Source organism: Ambystoma mexicanum, chromosome 3q (assembly GCF_040938575.1).
Source record: "Ambystoma mexicanum isolate Mex_15411 chromosome 3q, UKY_AmexF1_1, whole genome shotgun sequence".
NCBI classification, from domain to species: Eukaryota; Metazoa; Chordata; class Amphibia; order Caudata; family Ambystomatidae; genus Ambystoma; species Ambystoma mexicanum.
The window spans coordinates 370,463,521-370,476,800 of NC_090926.1; the positions used below are offsets into that span (position 1 = coordinate 370,463,521).

The following is a 13,280-nucleotide window of genomic DNA, read 5'->3' on the forward strand; positions in this document are numbered from 1 at the left end:
ATTTGAGATTTGCTGAAACAGGATTTCGATGAACTGTGCCCAGGATTCCTTGTTTTTCTTTCGCATGATGTTGGTCACCCCATCGGGGCCTTCTGCTCCTGAGTTCTTTAATTTTGTAATCGCTTCCGCAATTTCGTCTTTCTTAAAATTGAAGTCCCAGGTTACTATGGTCTCTTCCAACGCTTCATTCTGGGACATAATTGGCCTTGCGAAAACCGTTTTGAAATGATTGACCCATTTTTTCCGCATTTATACTGTTACTTAGTGACGCATTTTGAGACTGTCTCTTCATTTATTATTGCCCATGTTTCTCTTGAGTTCCGATGTTAGATGGAGTTTAGCATTTTTTCTGCTTGTTCTTGGTCCCGTATAGTTTTGAAAGAGATGTGCCAATTACAGCATCTTTGCTTTCTTTTATTTATCTCTTGGATTCAGTTTTGGCACTTGTCCTCCTTCAACCTCCTGATGTCTCTTTGCAAGGTCCTCTTCTGCGCCTCTACTTGCTGGCTGTACACATGTTTTGGTTTTTGATGACGATGCTTAAATCCTGTGTTTATTGATTGGTACATTGCCAGTAGCAGCACATAATTTGGTTCTTGCAAGCTTGTCTTGTTAAAGTTATTAAGGTTCTTGGTTATGTTTTTGATTCCTTTTTGGTTGTCGTAGTCTATTTTTCCCTGGATTGATTTTGCAATCACTGCAGTGTCTCTCCACTTTTCCAGGCTGATTCGTTTCCCATCTCACGTTTAGCGCGTCATGGTCACTGCTGTCCATTGCAATTACTCGAAGATCTCTTGTGTTGGAGGATTTTCAAGACCCAGATGTAATCTATTGTGGCTTGTGACTTATTGAAGTGCCATGTTGGCTTTGCGGGAATGTCTCCACTGGTTGGACCATTTAACATCACACAGTTCCTTACCTCCATTTCTTGGGCTCATCGCTCACCTCTGTCTGTACTTGAGGCGTTCGGATTTGTCATCTGCTCAATGGGTTTTCCTTTCGCATCTATGCGTTTTTATATTGAGATCGCCACAAATTATGATGTAGGGGTTGTGGTATTCCATAATACACTCGTCCATCAACTTGGTCACTGAATCAATCAGGCTTCCCGTTATTTTTACTGGATTCCATAAGTGTTGATAATCGGTAAACTACCATAGTTGATGTTCACGTTCTTTAATTTTTCCAGTACAGTCCCCTGTACAAATAAATTTGGATTTGTGCTCTTTCTCACAGATAACCCATGTTGTCGCAAATCATTGTTATGAATACTGCGAACGGTCTACCATTTAGATTTTTACCAGCCGCATTAATTAAGGTTGCAAATCCGTCACTCACCAGCTGCTCACGCTGCCAGGTTTCTTGTAAATGAATGATCTGATCATCATCATCTTTATTTATGCCCATCTTGTTGAACAAGTGCGCACATCCTCGTGCATTCCAGGAAATGAGGGACCTTTCACTTGTTAAGTCCTTTAGCTAGTGCTGATGGGAGAATTAATCGTTTCAGTAAAATTTTTGTCACATAGTGTCTTTTGAATGCTGACTTTTGTCAAACCTTTTTTTAGGCTCTCTCGCCTTTGATCATTACATGCTCCCTCATTTTCATCGTTTTGTTTGGGTTCTATATGCGCTCTTCTGTGTCCATCTACATTTAGTTTAAGCCTGGTTAAGCCGTAACCAAGGCAAAGCAGAGCTGCTCTTGCATCCAAAAGGGTACTTTGGATAATAGGTGAGTTTACATGTAACGGTACTGAGTCCAAGCATGCTTCTGTGCCCTATTCTACTATGCCAATGTCGTCTGATAATAGTGTTCTTAGTGTGGGGACACAATGAAATAATTTCATTTCGTTCCGTCGATTTTTATATTGACTTTGTAGTTAAAATGGGAAACTACAAATTGGAAAAAGTTCTGTTCTCTTGCAGGGTTTCCTAGAACATTTTCACCTCACGTTTTTTCGTCCTCTCCTTTGTTCTTGTGAAGGTGTACTTTTTTGGTTTAGGCTTGAGACCGACCTTCTGAACTCTTTTTCACATGTCGTGCTGGAATTTATTTGCCCCCTTCTGCGCTTCGCAGGCGTGAACTGCAGCGAGTGAATACTTCCTTCGCCCGTCCATAGTCCTTCTCTTTATCTTGTCTCTTTTTCGGATTTCCTACATTTCTTTGTGGCTCATTTTGCTCACCTGCTATTGAGACAATGGACGTCCTACTTTCCATTGAATCCTGCATGGAGATGTACCTGTTGTCATTCTCGTCTAAGTATATCGACCGGTTTTCAAGTAACTCATTTTCGTCCATATGGCTTTTTTCAGTAACCTCCTCTTCAAACCTCAGTCTTCTCTTTATATTGGTTGTTGGGACAATTTCAGAGCACTGGGATGTCTGGTTTTTTGGGGGTGGTGATGTTTTCTGACCTTTTGACATTCGCATGATCGAATAGGGTTGTGTTTTGGTGGGGTCCTCAGGTTTCTTATAAAGACTGTGGAACCGTTTGATTTCCCTTTTTATTTGTTTGGGTATATACTTTCGTCGGCTTTCCTTTTTAAATGTCTCCAATTCTGTTACACCGAAAATTGAAAATTGGGAAATTAATAACAAATTACAGACTCTGATCTCCCAGACAAGAATCCTTGTTGCAAAATATGGTAAATTTAGCTTCAAACATGCATTGTCTTTTTACCAAATGAAGGCTGTACCAATATTGTTGTATGGTGTTGAGTCAGGAAGCCCGCAAAATCAGCTATACTGGGATAAATTAGAGGGTAAATACTGGAGGAAGGTACTGCAATTGCCTAACTGTACTCCTCTACCTATGATACGTTTTGAGTTGGGGGTATTATCACTATATTCCCAAATACTGTGGAAAATGTCAGCTATCCTAATGTGTCAAATGTATTGGACATAATAGCACAGTACCTACTTGTCAACAAATCGGGATTTCCTCTTAAATGGCGCACGCTTTTGTTTACCGAAATGGCCCTGGCTGCTGTAACTATTGAAATCCTATTTACTAATCCAGATTTAGCAAAGAAAATGATCTTCGAATATGACTGGATTAAAAACTGTGCAGCTTGTAAGACCTACAAGGACTTTGATAGCGCAGTCTTTGGTCTGAAAAAATACATGGTCCTGGCGGAATACTTAAATAAATGTCCATCTCCGCATATACGACGACAATATATGAGAGTCAGATTTAATTTGTGGCACACCCGTGATGTTTTACAGAGGCGAAAACAAATTGCCCCGCACGAGAACTTTTGTCGCTACTGCCTAAATGTACAACAGAATGAAACTCTTCAACACTTATTTGTGGCGTGCCCTGGCCTGTGTACTTTGCGCATGAAACTGTTTCAAAATGTACTTGTCTTCTTTTCTGAGCCAGATGAGGGAACACTTTGGAAATCTCTCTTTACAAGTCCTAGATTGGCGGTGAAGGTAGCTATTGTACATTTTTTAGAGAGAATCGTCCCAGATGTTTCTTCTGTATAAATGTATAAAACATCTTAGAAAAGCTGGGAAGTGAGATGCATTTTAGAAAAATAATTGTGTGTAAATGTATTATTTTACTGATTTTGAAACAATTGCTTAATATTTGAAAAGTTGTTTGTAACAGCTAAACAAATAAAAAAAAAAGTGTCTTTTCAATTTGAATTCCCCTAATCGCACTTTCAGCACTACCTTTGTCGTTATTTTTTGTGAAAATGCGGAAACGTTGTGGAATGTTAGCCTTAGGGATTGAAAATGGATTTTGTGTTTCATTTCCAATGGGATTGGAGCTGCTTTCTTTTACTGTTGTGCATTTGGTCCTGCTCACTATATTTGAGAGACCATCAGTTTTCGATCGTCTGCTGTTGGTTGTTTCATGACCACTTCACACTCAAACACTGATTCAACCTCCCTTCCATCTGTTTGTCTCAACTTCACATCCCCTTTTGTATTCTTTGGGAGTCTGGGCATTCCTTGAGCACAACTCGCGCTTTGTGATAGTTTATCCTTGGTTTCTATACCACGAGAATTCCTTTTACTCGCTCCATTTGTCTGATCAGCCTTTCCCATTTGCTTAGGCATTTTCCTGGATTCTTTCAGCGAGGTATATTCACACTCTGGCTCCACTTTTTTGTTGTTGTTGTGAAAAGTAGTGTCTCATCCATTTTGTAGTCTTATCACTGGCTCCATTAAATCAGTTTTTTCAGCTAGCTCATTTCTTACCAGGTCACCCAATCTATTATGCCATTGACGGATGATTCCGCTTCAATATCCAGTCTTTTTTGGACTTTTTCGGTAAACGTTTCCAAAATATAGGTTTAGAATGAACCATCGCAAGTAGCACCTCGTGATCTTTTAGGCTGCCATTCAATGATTCATATAATTTTATGAACGGGGACATAGAAATTGTCAGAGCCGCCATCACGTTGTTATGAATCTGGATCACGGCAGCTACTGACAACTGTCCTTTCGTCCTCTCTTCAGGACAAGCCTGTTGGAGGCCACTTGATTGGCATAATGGGTCTAAATGGGACGAATCTGGGGCGTATCCACTGTCGACTCTACTCTCCGGTCGTGGGCCGGTTTGCCATTTGGAGAATCCCCTGCCATTTTTGACAGGTTTCGTGACCGGTGTCGTCGTGTACTTGTTGGATCTTTTCTTGTTGATTCTTAACTAGCCAACCTCCTACCCTCTCTGAGAGCCATCTTCCCCGAACTGTTTGCATGGCTTATTGGTGAAAGGCAATGGGCTTTCAGCCTGCTCAGTTCTTTTGCTATTGGTCGTTTACAGCTATTACTTAATTGGTCTCTCAAGGTTTCAAAGTCTGAGTGCAATCGTGCTGTTAACTGAGCCTCTCTTTGCACTTACTCATTGTAATTGACGGCTGTTAACGTCTTTGCCACATCGCTTTCTGTCTCCTTGTGTATCTCTCTGGTCATCTCTTGTGCTGATAACTCCTTTTCATTTTGTGTGACTTCTGAGGGTCCGTCAAGGATTTTCGGTTGTACCTCCATAATCTTACCTCCGTTTTCGGTCTTCTATTCCTCCATTTGGATTCCCCATCTACGCACAATCAAGATAACTGGTTACCATGCTTGTGTGATCCATTTCTTTGCCCCAATCCCTTTCCTGATACCTCTTCAGCATATTCTTTGCTTTGACATGATCTGCTCAAGCTCTGGTTGATTTAGTCCTTTCGTTAGGGATAACAGAGCTGGAGTACAACTCCCACAGACCCATCCAAACACTTTCAGACACTTGACTCCACTTTGCTTCGCGGGGTGGAGAGTTTTTGTAGCTGGCACTGCACTCTAGGAACTCCGGGTTAAGGGGCCGGTACTTTGTGGAGAAAGTCTTTTTGAACACTAAGCACGGACTGCTTCCAAACACTTTACTGCACTTCGAAATTAGTATCATGAATACATTTGGGTACATCCAGGGTCAATGCCAAGGGTGAATTCAAATGGAAGTTTCGGCAGTGTGTGAACTGCCTTCATCAGGACCAACGTATATTGGACCATTCGGATGTAAAACAAAAGATGAACCTTGTAATTACATATAAACTCAATCAAGAGGCCTCTGCCTTACAGTAACGGGTAAAAATGTTGCAACAAATGCTGATGGAAAAAGCTCCCACTGCTAAGAAAGTATATAGCCCAATCACTGAAGACAGTTTTTCATCACCTAAAAAGACTACACCTGTGCGAACTAGAAATAAAAGCAAATGCCCTCTGTAAAGACTGTGACATGGTTCATTAAGCATAGACTCATCGCTCAAGGTTTCAATATGTGAGGCCTAAGACATTGACCATAAAGTTGAAAAAAACGATGCACCCAAGTTTTCCAAGGGCTGTGTGTAAGAGGAAAACCCCACAGCTGTATCCACAGAGCAATTGCGTTACAGGGACACGCTGTTCTAAGGATGGACCACTGTAACTGGTGGCCACAGCCTGCAACAAAGAAATATCCATAATCAGAATATGCAAGGAATGTAACCATTACAGAGCCCACTAGGAATACCAAACTAAATTACCAATGTCCAGGGAATGTGGATGAGGCACCAGTGATGACTAACGGAAATTTCTAATTGCAGAGCAATAAAGACAAAAGGATAACAAAGATGATGAATAGAGCTGAGCTGACTGCAGTGACACAGTCTAAATGCACCAGCCGATGGGGTTACCACTGATTCTGTTGGAAAACGATATATGACAAGAAAATAGCTGTCCAGGCAGTGAGCGGAGTGACTCACATTAGGAAGAGGGAGCCTCTCTTTCCAGGAGTTGTTTGAGGAACCGACTGCATGCTTTGATGCGAACGACTGTGTTGGCACTGAAGTAATCTTAATGGAGGCATGTCACAGAAATAAGGACACATAGCCAAGTAGCAAAAATAGAAACTATGGGTGCCATGATGGAAGAAAAGTATGGCCACCGCTAATAAGCTGCACGTATGTTAGAAGAATGCCATCTACTCATGAATTGCTCAAACTATGAGCAGACTATATAAGTCCTAATACAAATACAAAGAGGAATATGCAAAATAACGGCCCACAACATCTGGTTGTGAAAGAGGGCACAATGTAGTAAGGATGGAGTAAAAAATGGCTGATGGAGCTGGGCTAGTGGCGAACTACGCTGACTACACTGGTACTATGACTGAAATTACATGCATCACCCAGAGGAGATGCCAGTTAGAACTAGCACCACAAGGTTGGCAAAATGTCATTAAGTCCATGCTCTAAGTGTTAAATCTGAACATCCATCTTGCTTCCTTGATGGATAAATGTTATGAAGCATTGGCCGCATTCTCACTGTGTCACGGATTTACCACAATCTATCGTCTGCACAGTGCCCATATTCAATGTAATGGGCTAATATACTGGCCGTGCAGTTCCGGCATCCAATGCAAGACCTGTGTTCAGTGATTCGTATATGGACAGGTCTCGTGGTTTGTCCAACATACCGTAGGCCACGTGGGCATTGTATGCAATATACTGCGTATGCTGTAAGATGCCATTGTTTGCCTGCAATATCAAACCGTTTGATTTTTGTGCTGAATTTGCAGATGGAACATGTCGCATGGGAAATGTCCTGCCAGTGATCTCGGGTCCCAACTAGTGGGTGTAGATCCATTCTCTTTTTGGCTTAGAATGTACAAGATAGTCTCTCAGATTCTTCTGTCGCTTCAAGGCGAACAGTGGTAGAGGTGCATTTAGAAAGGGTACTAGTGGCCAGAACTTTTATTTAACTACAAAAATGTCAGAACTGTAAGTTAATACACAGACCAATTTGTCTTGTTTGTTTGATATCGGTCTTTGATTGAAACAAGGTCTCCCGTTGTGTATGTTTAGCCCTTTTCGTGACTGAGACACTCGTTTTTAAGGATACCCCCTAGCTTTGAGTCTGGCTGCCAGAAATTTAACGTTTTCATAGTTGGATAATGAAGTACAATTCTGACGTAACCATAAGAATTGGCCATAAGGTATATTTTGTCTTTGGCTCATTGGATGGAAACTGGAAAAGTGTAATGAAGTATTCCTATCTATTGGCTTTTTATAAAGTGAACAAATACATTTACCTTGGTGATGTTTAATTGTCAAATCAGGAAGTACATTTCCTGATGACCCATGTCCATTGTAAATTCTATGTGTTATTAAGCCAATAAAAAAGACAGGGTAAAATGAAGGGGACCTGCCAATGAAAATGTCAGAGGATCTGCATGTTTGCCGAGGTGCGTGACTAGTTGATAACTCTGGCACCCCATGATTTGAGTGGCTGGATCACACCAGACGGAACATCATTGTCTGTCTACTCGGACACGGAACGTGCTGAGGATCGTGGAGCCTGAGGCCATGGAACCTATACATGAGTGTTGCCTAAGAAGAATACTACATGTCTCTATGAATTGGAGAATGCTCCTCATTATGTCCCGGATGTTAGTGGAGGATTGATTCCGCTTACCTACCCGCCTTCCCTTGAGCTAAATATGGGGATTTGAAATTGGCCTATACCATTCCATATGGGCGGACCAACTATATCCTACCCTACTTCCTGAAGAAGGTCTTTGTAAAGAAGAGAGAGATTTATCTCTGCTTGTGGACCGAAACATGTGTCGACGAATATAGGAATAATCTGAAAATAAAATTCAGATTAGTTACGACACCTGATACTAAGGTCATTAACGACTGGGTCATTAACACACGATAACATATGGACATTTCTGTGGAATATTATGAACACACAGTGTATTAGATGCCAAATTGGTTTTATATATGCAAATGTGCGAATGTATGGGTTTGAGTATGAATGTTTGAGAAATGTTGATGAAATTAATTAAGGCGCTTTTTTTTTTAATAGAAATCTTTACATAATTGTTTTTGTTATTTGAATATTGATTAAAATGGATACATTTTGAACTAATTGTCATGCCGTTCCACTGGTCCACCTCTTGTTCTATATCAATATACCGGCGCCATGAAGAAATAGGTTGCCTGAAGGGATTGATGGCAGAAAAGGCAAAGCGCTCTTCAAAATTCAAAGCTGCCATAAACAAGTGGCCAAACTCTGTGCGAATGCCGCGCCCATGGCCGTTCCTTGAATTTGCTGAAAGAACTGATCTTTGTATTTAAAGAATTTTTTTTTGTAAGGCCAGTGTTAATTCCTAGATGAATTCTGATGGTGCTCTCAAGGTTCTGATGTCATGTGTGAGGAAATCACGGATGCATTGGACATCCTCATCTTGTGGAATGCTGATGTAGTAGCGTGCACGAATGTCCATAGTAACCAAGGTATGATTCACAGGATAAAAGATTTTGCCTCTGGATAATTGAATGACAGACATGCTGTCCCTAAGGTACTTGTCGGTTTGCTGGCTTGATGGGTTGTAAAAGCCTATCCACATATTTACAGATTGACTCAAGGACTGTGCCACAGCCCGCTACAATAGTTCTCCCTGTTGGTTTATTGACATGTTTGTGGATTTTAGAGATGGCGTAAAAAGATGGTGTAGACACCTCAAAGGAGTTAAGGAACTTTAATTCCTTCTCTGTTAACCACACTCTCTGTATTGCGAATGTGGTAATTTAAAAAATCTTTTTTTTCAAATGAGCCGTTGGGTTCTTTCGGAGTTTAGTGTAGCTACCTGGTTCGTTGAGGAGATCCATCACCATACTGTGATATTGGTCCGTGTTCATCACCACTATTCCTCTACCATCTTCCACTAGTTTACTGACTAATTGATTGTTTGCAAGTGTGTTCAGTGCTGTCCATTCTTCATTCGACAGATTGTATCTCATGTGGTGTCGCCTGGTTTTCATGGATCTAAGTTTTTAGAACACAGTTTTCAAAAGTGAGTATGTCCCTGGGAACCTCATTATCCTGGGGGGGGGGGTAAAGGTGGCTGGGGCATGCAAACCTCGATCACTGTCTTCTTCAGCAAGTGACTGATCTCCAAAAAGGGATTTCAGTCTGATTTTCCTAAGAAACATCCTCAAGTCCATCTCTATATTTAACCAATCCGTCACGTTGGTTGGCATGAAGGTCAGGCCTTTAGATAATACTCTAGTTTGAGCTGATGCAAGGGTGTAGCCAGACAGGTTGAACCCAGAAAGTACACTCTGCTTGGTATTTATCGCTGAAAAGCTCTCCTGTTTTTCTGGCGTCACGGACCTAGCCCCCAGGGTTGGTTGTAATGTTGTACATCCCAGTCTGGACCGTAGATATGGTGTCAGAGAAAGTTAGTCTGCGTCTCTGTGCCTTTTGGCCACCTGCTTGTTGGCTATCATCTGAATTGCAGATATCAAAATAATTTGCTGCAAGATAGGGGGGGGGGGGTAAATAAGCTCTAATTTAAATTCCTAGCAAGTTATATTTTAAAGTGACAAGTTAAAACACTTCAAACTGCTTAGTCTTATCTTATCCTGGGCATTGGTGATTGTGGTATCATTGATGAACTCCTGTTCTGCAGCGTCAAGTTCTTTATGTACAATTGCTCCCGAGCACTGCGCCGTGGAGATGGTAAGTACCATCAAATCACGGCTGCACTTGGTAGTAATGTAACTGAAATTAGTTTTATACTCTTGATCCTCTAAAAACAGACACGGTTCATTGCGCACAACTAGTTCTATTCATGACATTCAGGGCAGCAAGGTGGACTGATCCGAACATCTTGATTAGACACTATCATCCTAATCTGTGGGGTCTTTGGTACTGAGTGCACTGCTGTAACCTGTGAGACATGGACACAGGGTTGTGGTCTGTTGGTTCTTGAATAAATTGGTGATGGTGGGTGCGCATGTCCGCACCTAGTCTGTTTCTTTTCTAGGCCCATTTATTATCCAGAGTTGGTAAATACTGGGACAAGGAAAAGGGATGTAGAGGTAATTCTCTGATTACTTATTGGTAATCTTCATTACTCCTTGTCAGTACGTCCATCCCACCTCTCCCTTCAGATGAATACTATGACAAATGAGCCTTCCAGGGCATTTGATAAAACGCATTGTTGGTGGGTGGAGGAGAGGTATTATGCCCTGGAGGTATCAGGTGGGCCAAGAAAAGAAAGAGAAAAGAGTTCCTAATGGTATGATAGGTTATTTATAACACACTTAATACCCTGAGGTTTCTAAGCGCATACCCAGGGATCGAACCTGTATTGCTCTGTGCCGTCTTGCTTCCAAGGCGAGCACGTTGCAACTGAGCTATCCTCCAGAGACTGAGGGGTAATGTACTGCATAGTTAAGTACTGGGACGAGTAGGTATAAGTAATGAAGATTACCGGTAAGTAATCTGAGCTTTTTAAGTACAGAAGACCATGCCATTTAACAGCAAGCCTGTTGTTGTACCATTGAAGCTGGCAATTGGATATAATGCACTGAATTCGAACCAAGTAAAAAGCTCAAAGTAGTTATGTGAAATGTTCACATGTGTGAAACTATCTTGTTTAAACCCTTTGAACAGTACCTTCTTGATCCATAAGAAGACCGCTGACCTCACTGCTTTACCTGTTACAAGCATTAAAACTGCCACACATAGGAACTGAATTTCTGCGCCCAGAAAAAGTTGTAACAATTTCATGATGCTTGCTGCAATTGATTGATTGAAAACGAACACACAAAGAATAAACGCTTCCTTTTGTTCTGTGTTGCAGAAGCAAGAGTTCTTTGTGGATATGACCTGCGGCGGCTGCTCCAGCGCAGTCACACGGGTCCTAAATAAACTCGGAGGTGAGTGGGTGTCTGAGCAGCTCAAACTTCTGGTGGGAAGGTGCGAAAAGCAGTTTTCAACCAGCGTTCTGATTTTTCGCAGCTCTAAAGCTACCTTTTAGTTTGGGATCACTTGCTAATATGGCGTTAGCACCCTGTTCCAAGGGCTGGAACAGGGGGCAGTTAACGACCCGACAGCCCAAGTTTCGTACAGGCTCACCGCAACGTTACCCCCTCTCCCCCACCACCTCCATTCCATCCCTTGGAGCGGGGTGCTAACAGCATGAGCACCAGTTACCAAAGCCGTAACCCGGGGTGTTAAAAGATATATATTTTTTTTAAAGTGGGGAGGGGGGGCGGTTCATTCATTGAATGGGATGCCATGCGCGTCCTGGTCAATTAATGAAAATCCTTTGCGAAGATGGCTGCCATTGTAATGGAAGGCGGGTTCCATACAGATCCCCTCTTCCATTAACATGGCGGCCTGGAAAAGCGAGAGGCGGTGCCGCTGCCACAACACTCGGGTAAGTGGGGTAGGGAAATATGTATTATTTTTTTTAAAAGGGGAGCGAGGGGCAGAAGATGGGACTGCGGGGGAGGGTGTCAGGCAGCCGGCGGGTTCCATGGAATGCAGGCTGAGATTGGAGGTTTCAGCCTGCAATCCGTGGAACCTGATTGACGGCGCCCCTAATCCTGGGTGCTAATGGGGAAATACTAAAATGAGCTCTGGTCAGACAGTAACTGCTCAACCTGTGTAGTCTCCTTGCTTGCCCCATCTCCCCTAACGTAGTCTGTCTCGTCTTACTCAGTTACTCTGTTTTCCGTTCTTTGGACATCAAGCACAGCAGCCACTCATTCATGTATCTTGGAATGGGTTGTACTGGGGAAAGTTAGTAGCTGGCCACCCAGATGAGAGATCTGGTGCCTCTAAGCACAACTCAAAACGGAACAAAGTGATTAAAAACTCCCTGCATCATGTTTGATTTCTGAAATGATTGTGGTCAGGGGATCCTTCTTGTAGAATTTTTGCCCAATGAGTAAAAGTTAAATTCAAGCATGCTACCTGGGGTGCTAGCTATAGCCTTATCCAAATAGTAATGCCATGTTATTTTCTCTCTTCCAGATGTGCAGTTTGACATCAACATGGAGAGCAAGACGGTATGCATTGAGTCACAGCACAGCGTTGATACATTGTTGGACACTCTTAAGAAAACCGGCAAAGAGACTAAGTACCTTGGAGAAAAGTAGCAAGGACGGGGCGGACATCACGCCCAACAGACTGGCCAAGGTGGGCAACGCTCTCGACCAACATCGCTGTCCAGTTTGCCACACATAATCTAATATTTAGGCATAGAAATTATTCTGGGAAACTGGCTCCAATAGATTAGGAGGGGTCAAAGATGCTTTGATCGTACCTATTGTGGAAAAAATATTATTTCAAGGCGAAATTTGGTGGTGGTAAAGAAAAGGAAGAGACTGTTGATCAAGCGAGCTTGCCAAGGGAGAAGAACATTTTTTCACATGAGGTCAGCTGTGCAGTTTATTGTATTAATTTGTTTAGGGTTTCAGGATCCAATGGTCTGCCTCCTTCCTTGGATCATAAAATGTAATCCTGCATCTTGGACTACATCGTTAGTTGCTTCCTTCAAAAATTGTATCATTAGGTCGAGGATTCCAGAGTTCTGGCAGAACAGCATAATAGTTCCCATCCACAGAAAGGGGTCCAGGAAGGCAATTAATAACACTTGGTAACGGCGCCGGGAAAATATTTGCTTTTTGTGTTCTGCAATGATTAAATGCATGGTCTAGGTAAAATAACACTGAAGATCTTCCAAATGGTGCTCTGGAACAATTTGGTACGCTAGTTTGTGGACTTATTCATAACGGTCTAATTGAAGAGTATTGTCTTCTAAAGAGGATGCCGCTGTATGTTGCTCTTTTGTTGTATTTTAAGCCTGCATTTGACGTAGTTGCTTTTTGTTTAACCATTACGTCGGCAGTTTCTCTGCGACGCAAGACTATCAATAAACTTTGCTCCGAGATTAGGTCCTCTGATAATCCCGTGGTTGCCTTACACCGACGACCTGATC

General features: G+C 42.1%; 1 protein-coding gene across 1 annotated transcript in view; it reads left to right on the forward strand.

Moving 5' to 3' along the window:
- ATOX1 (antioxidant 1 copper chaperone) overlaps nt 1–13,280 on the forward strand; it is a 165,376-nt gene that overhangs the window by 51,500 nt on the left and 100,596 nt on the right. Inside the window, exons 2-3 of the mRNA XM_069653997.1 lie at nt 11,136–11,211; nt 12,314–12,478. Of these exons, the coding sequence (XP_069510098.1) occupies nt 11,136–11,211; nt 12,314–12,438 (201 nt within the window). The 3' untranslated portion in view covers nt 12,439–12,478. The remainder of the gene's footprint in view (nt 1–11,135; nt 11,212–12,313; nt 12,479–13,280) is intronic.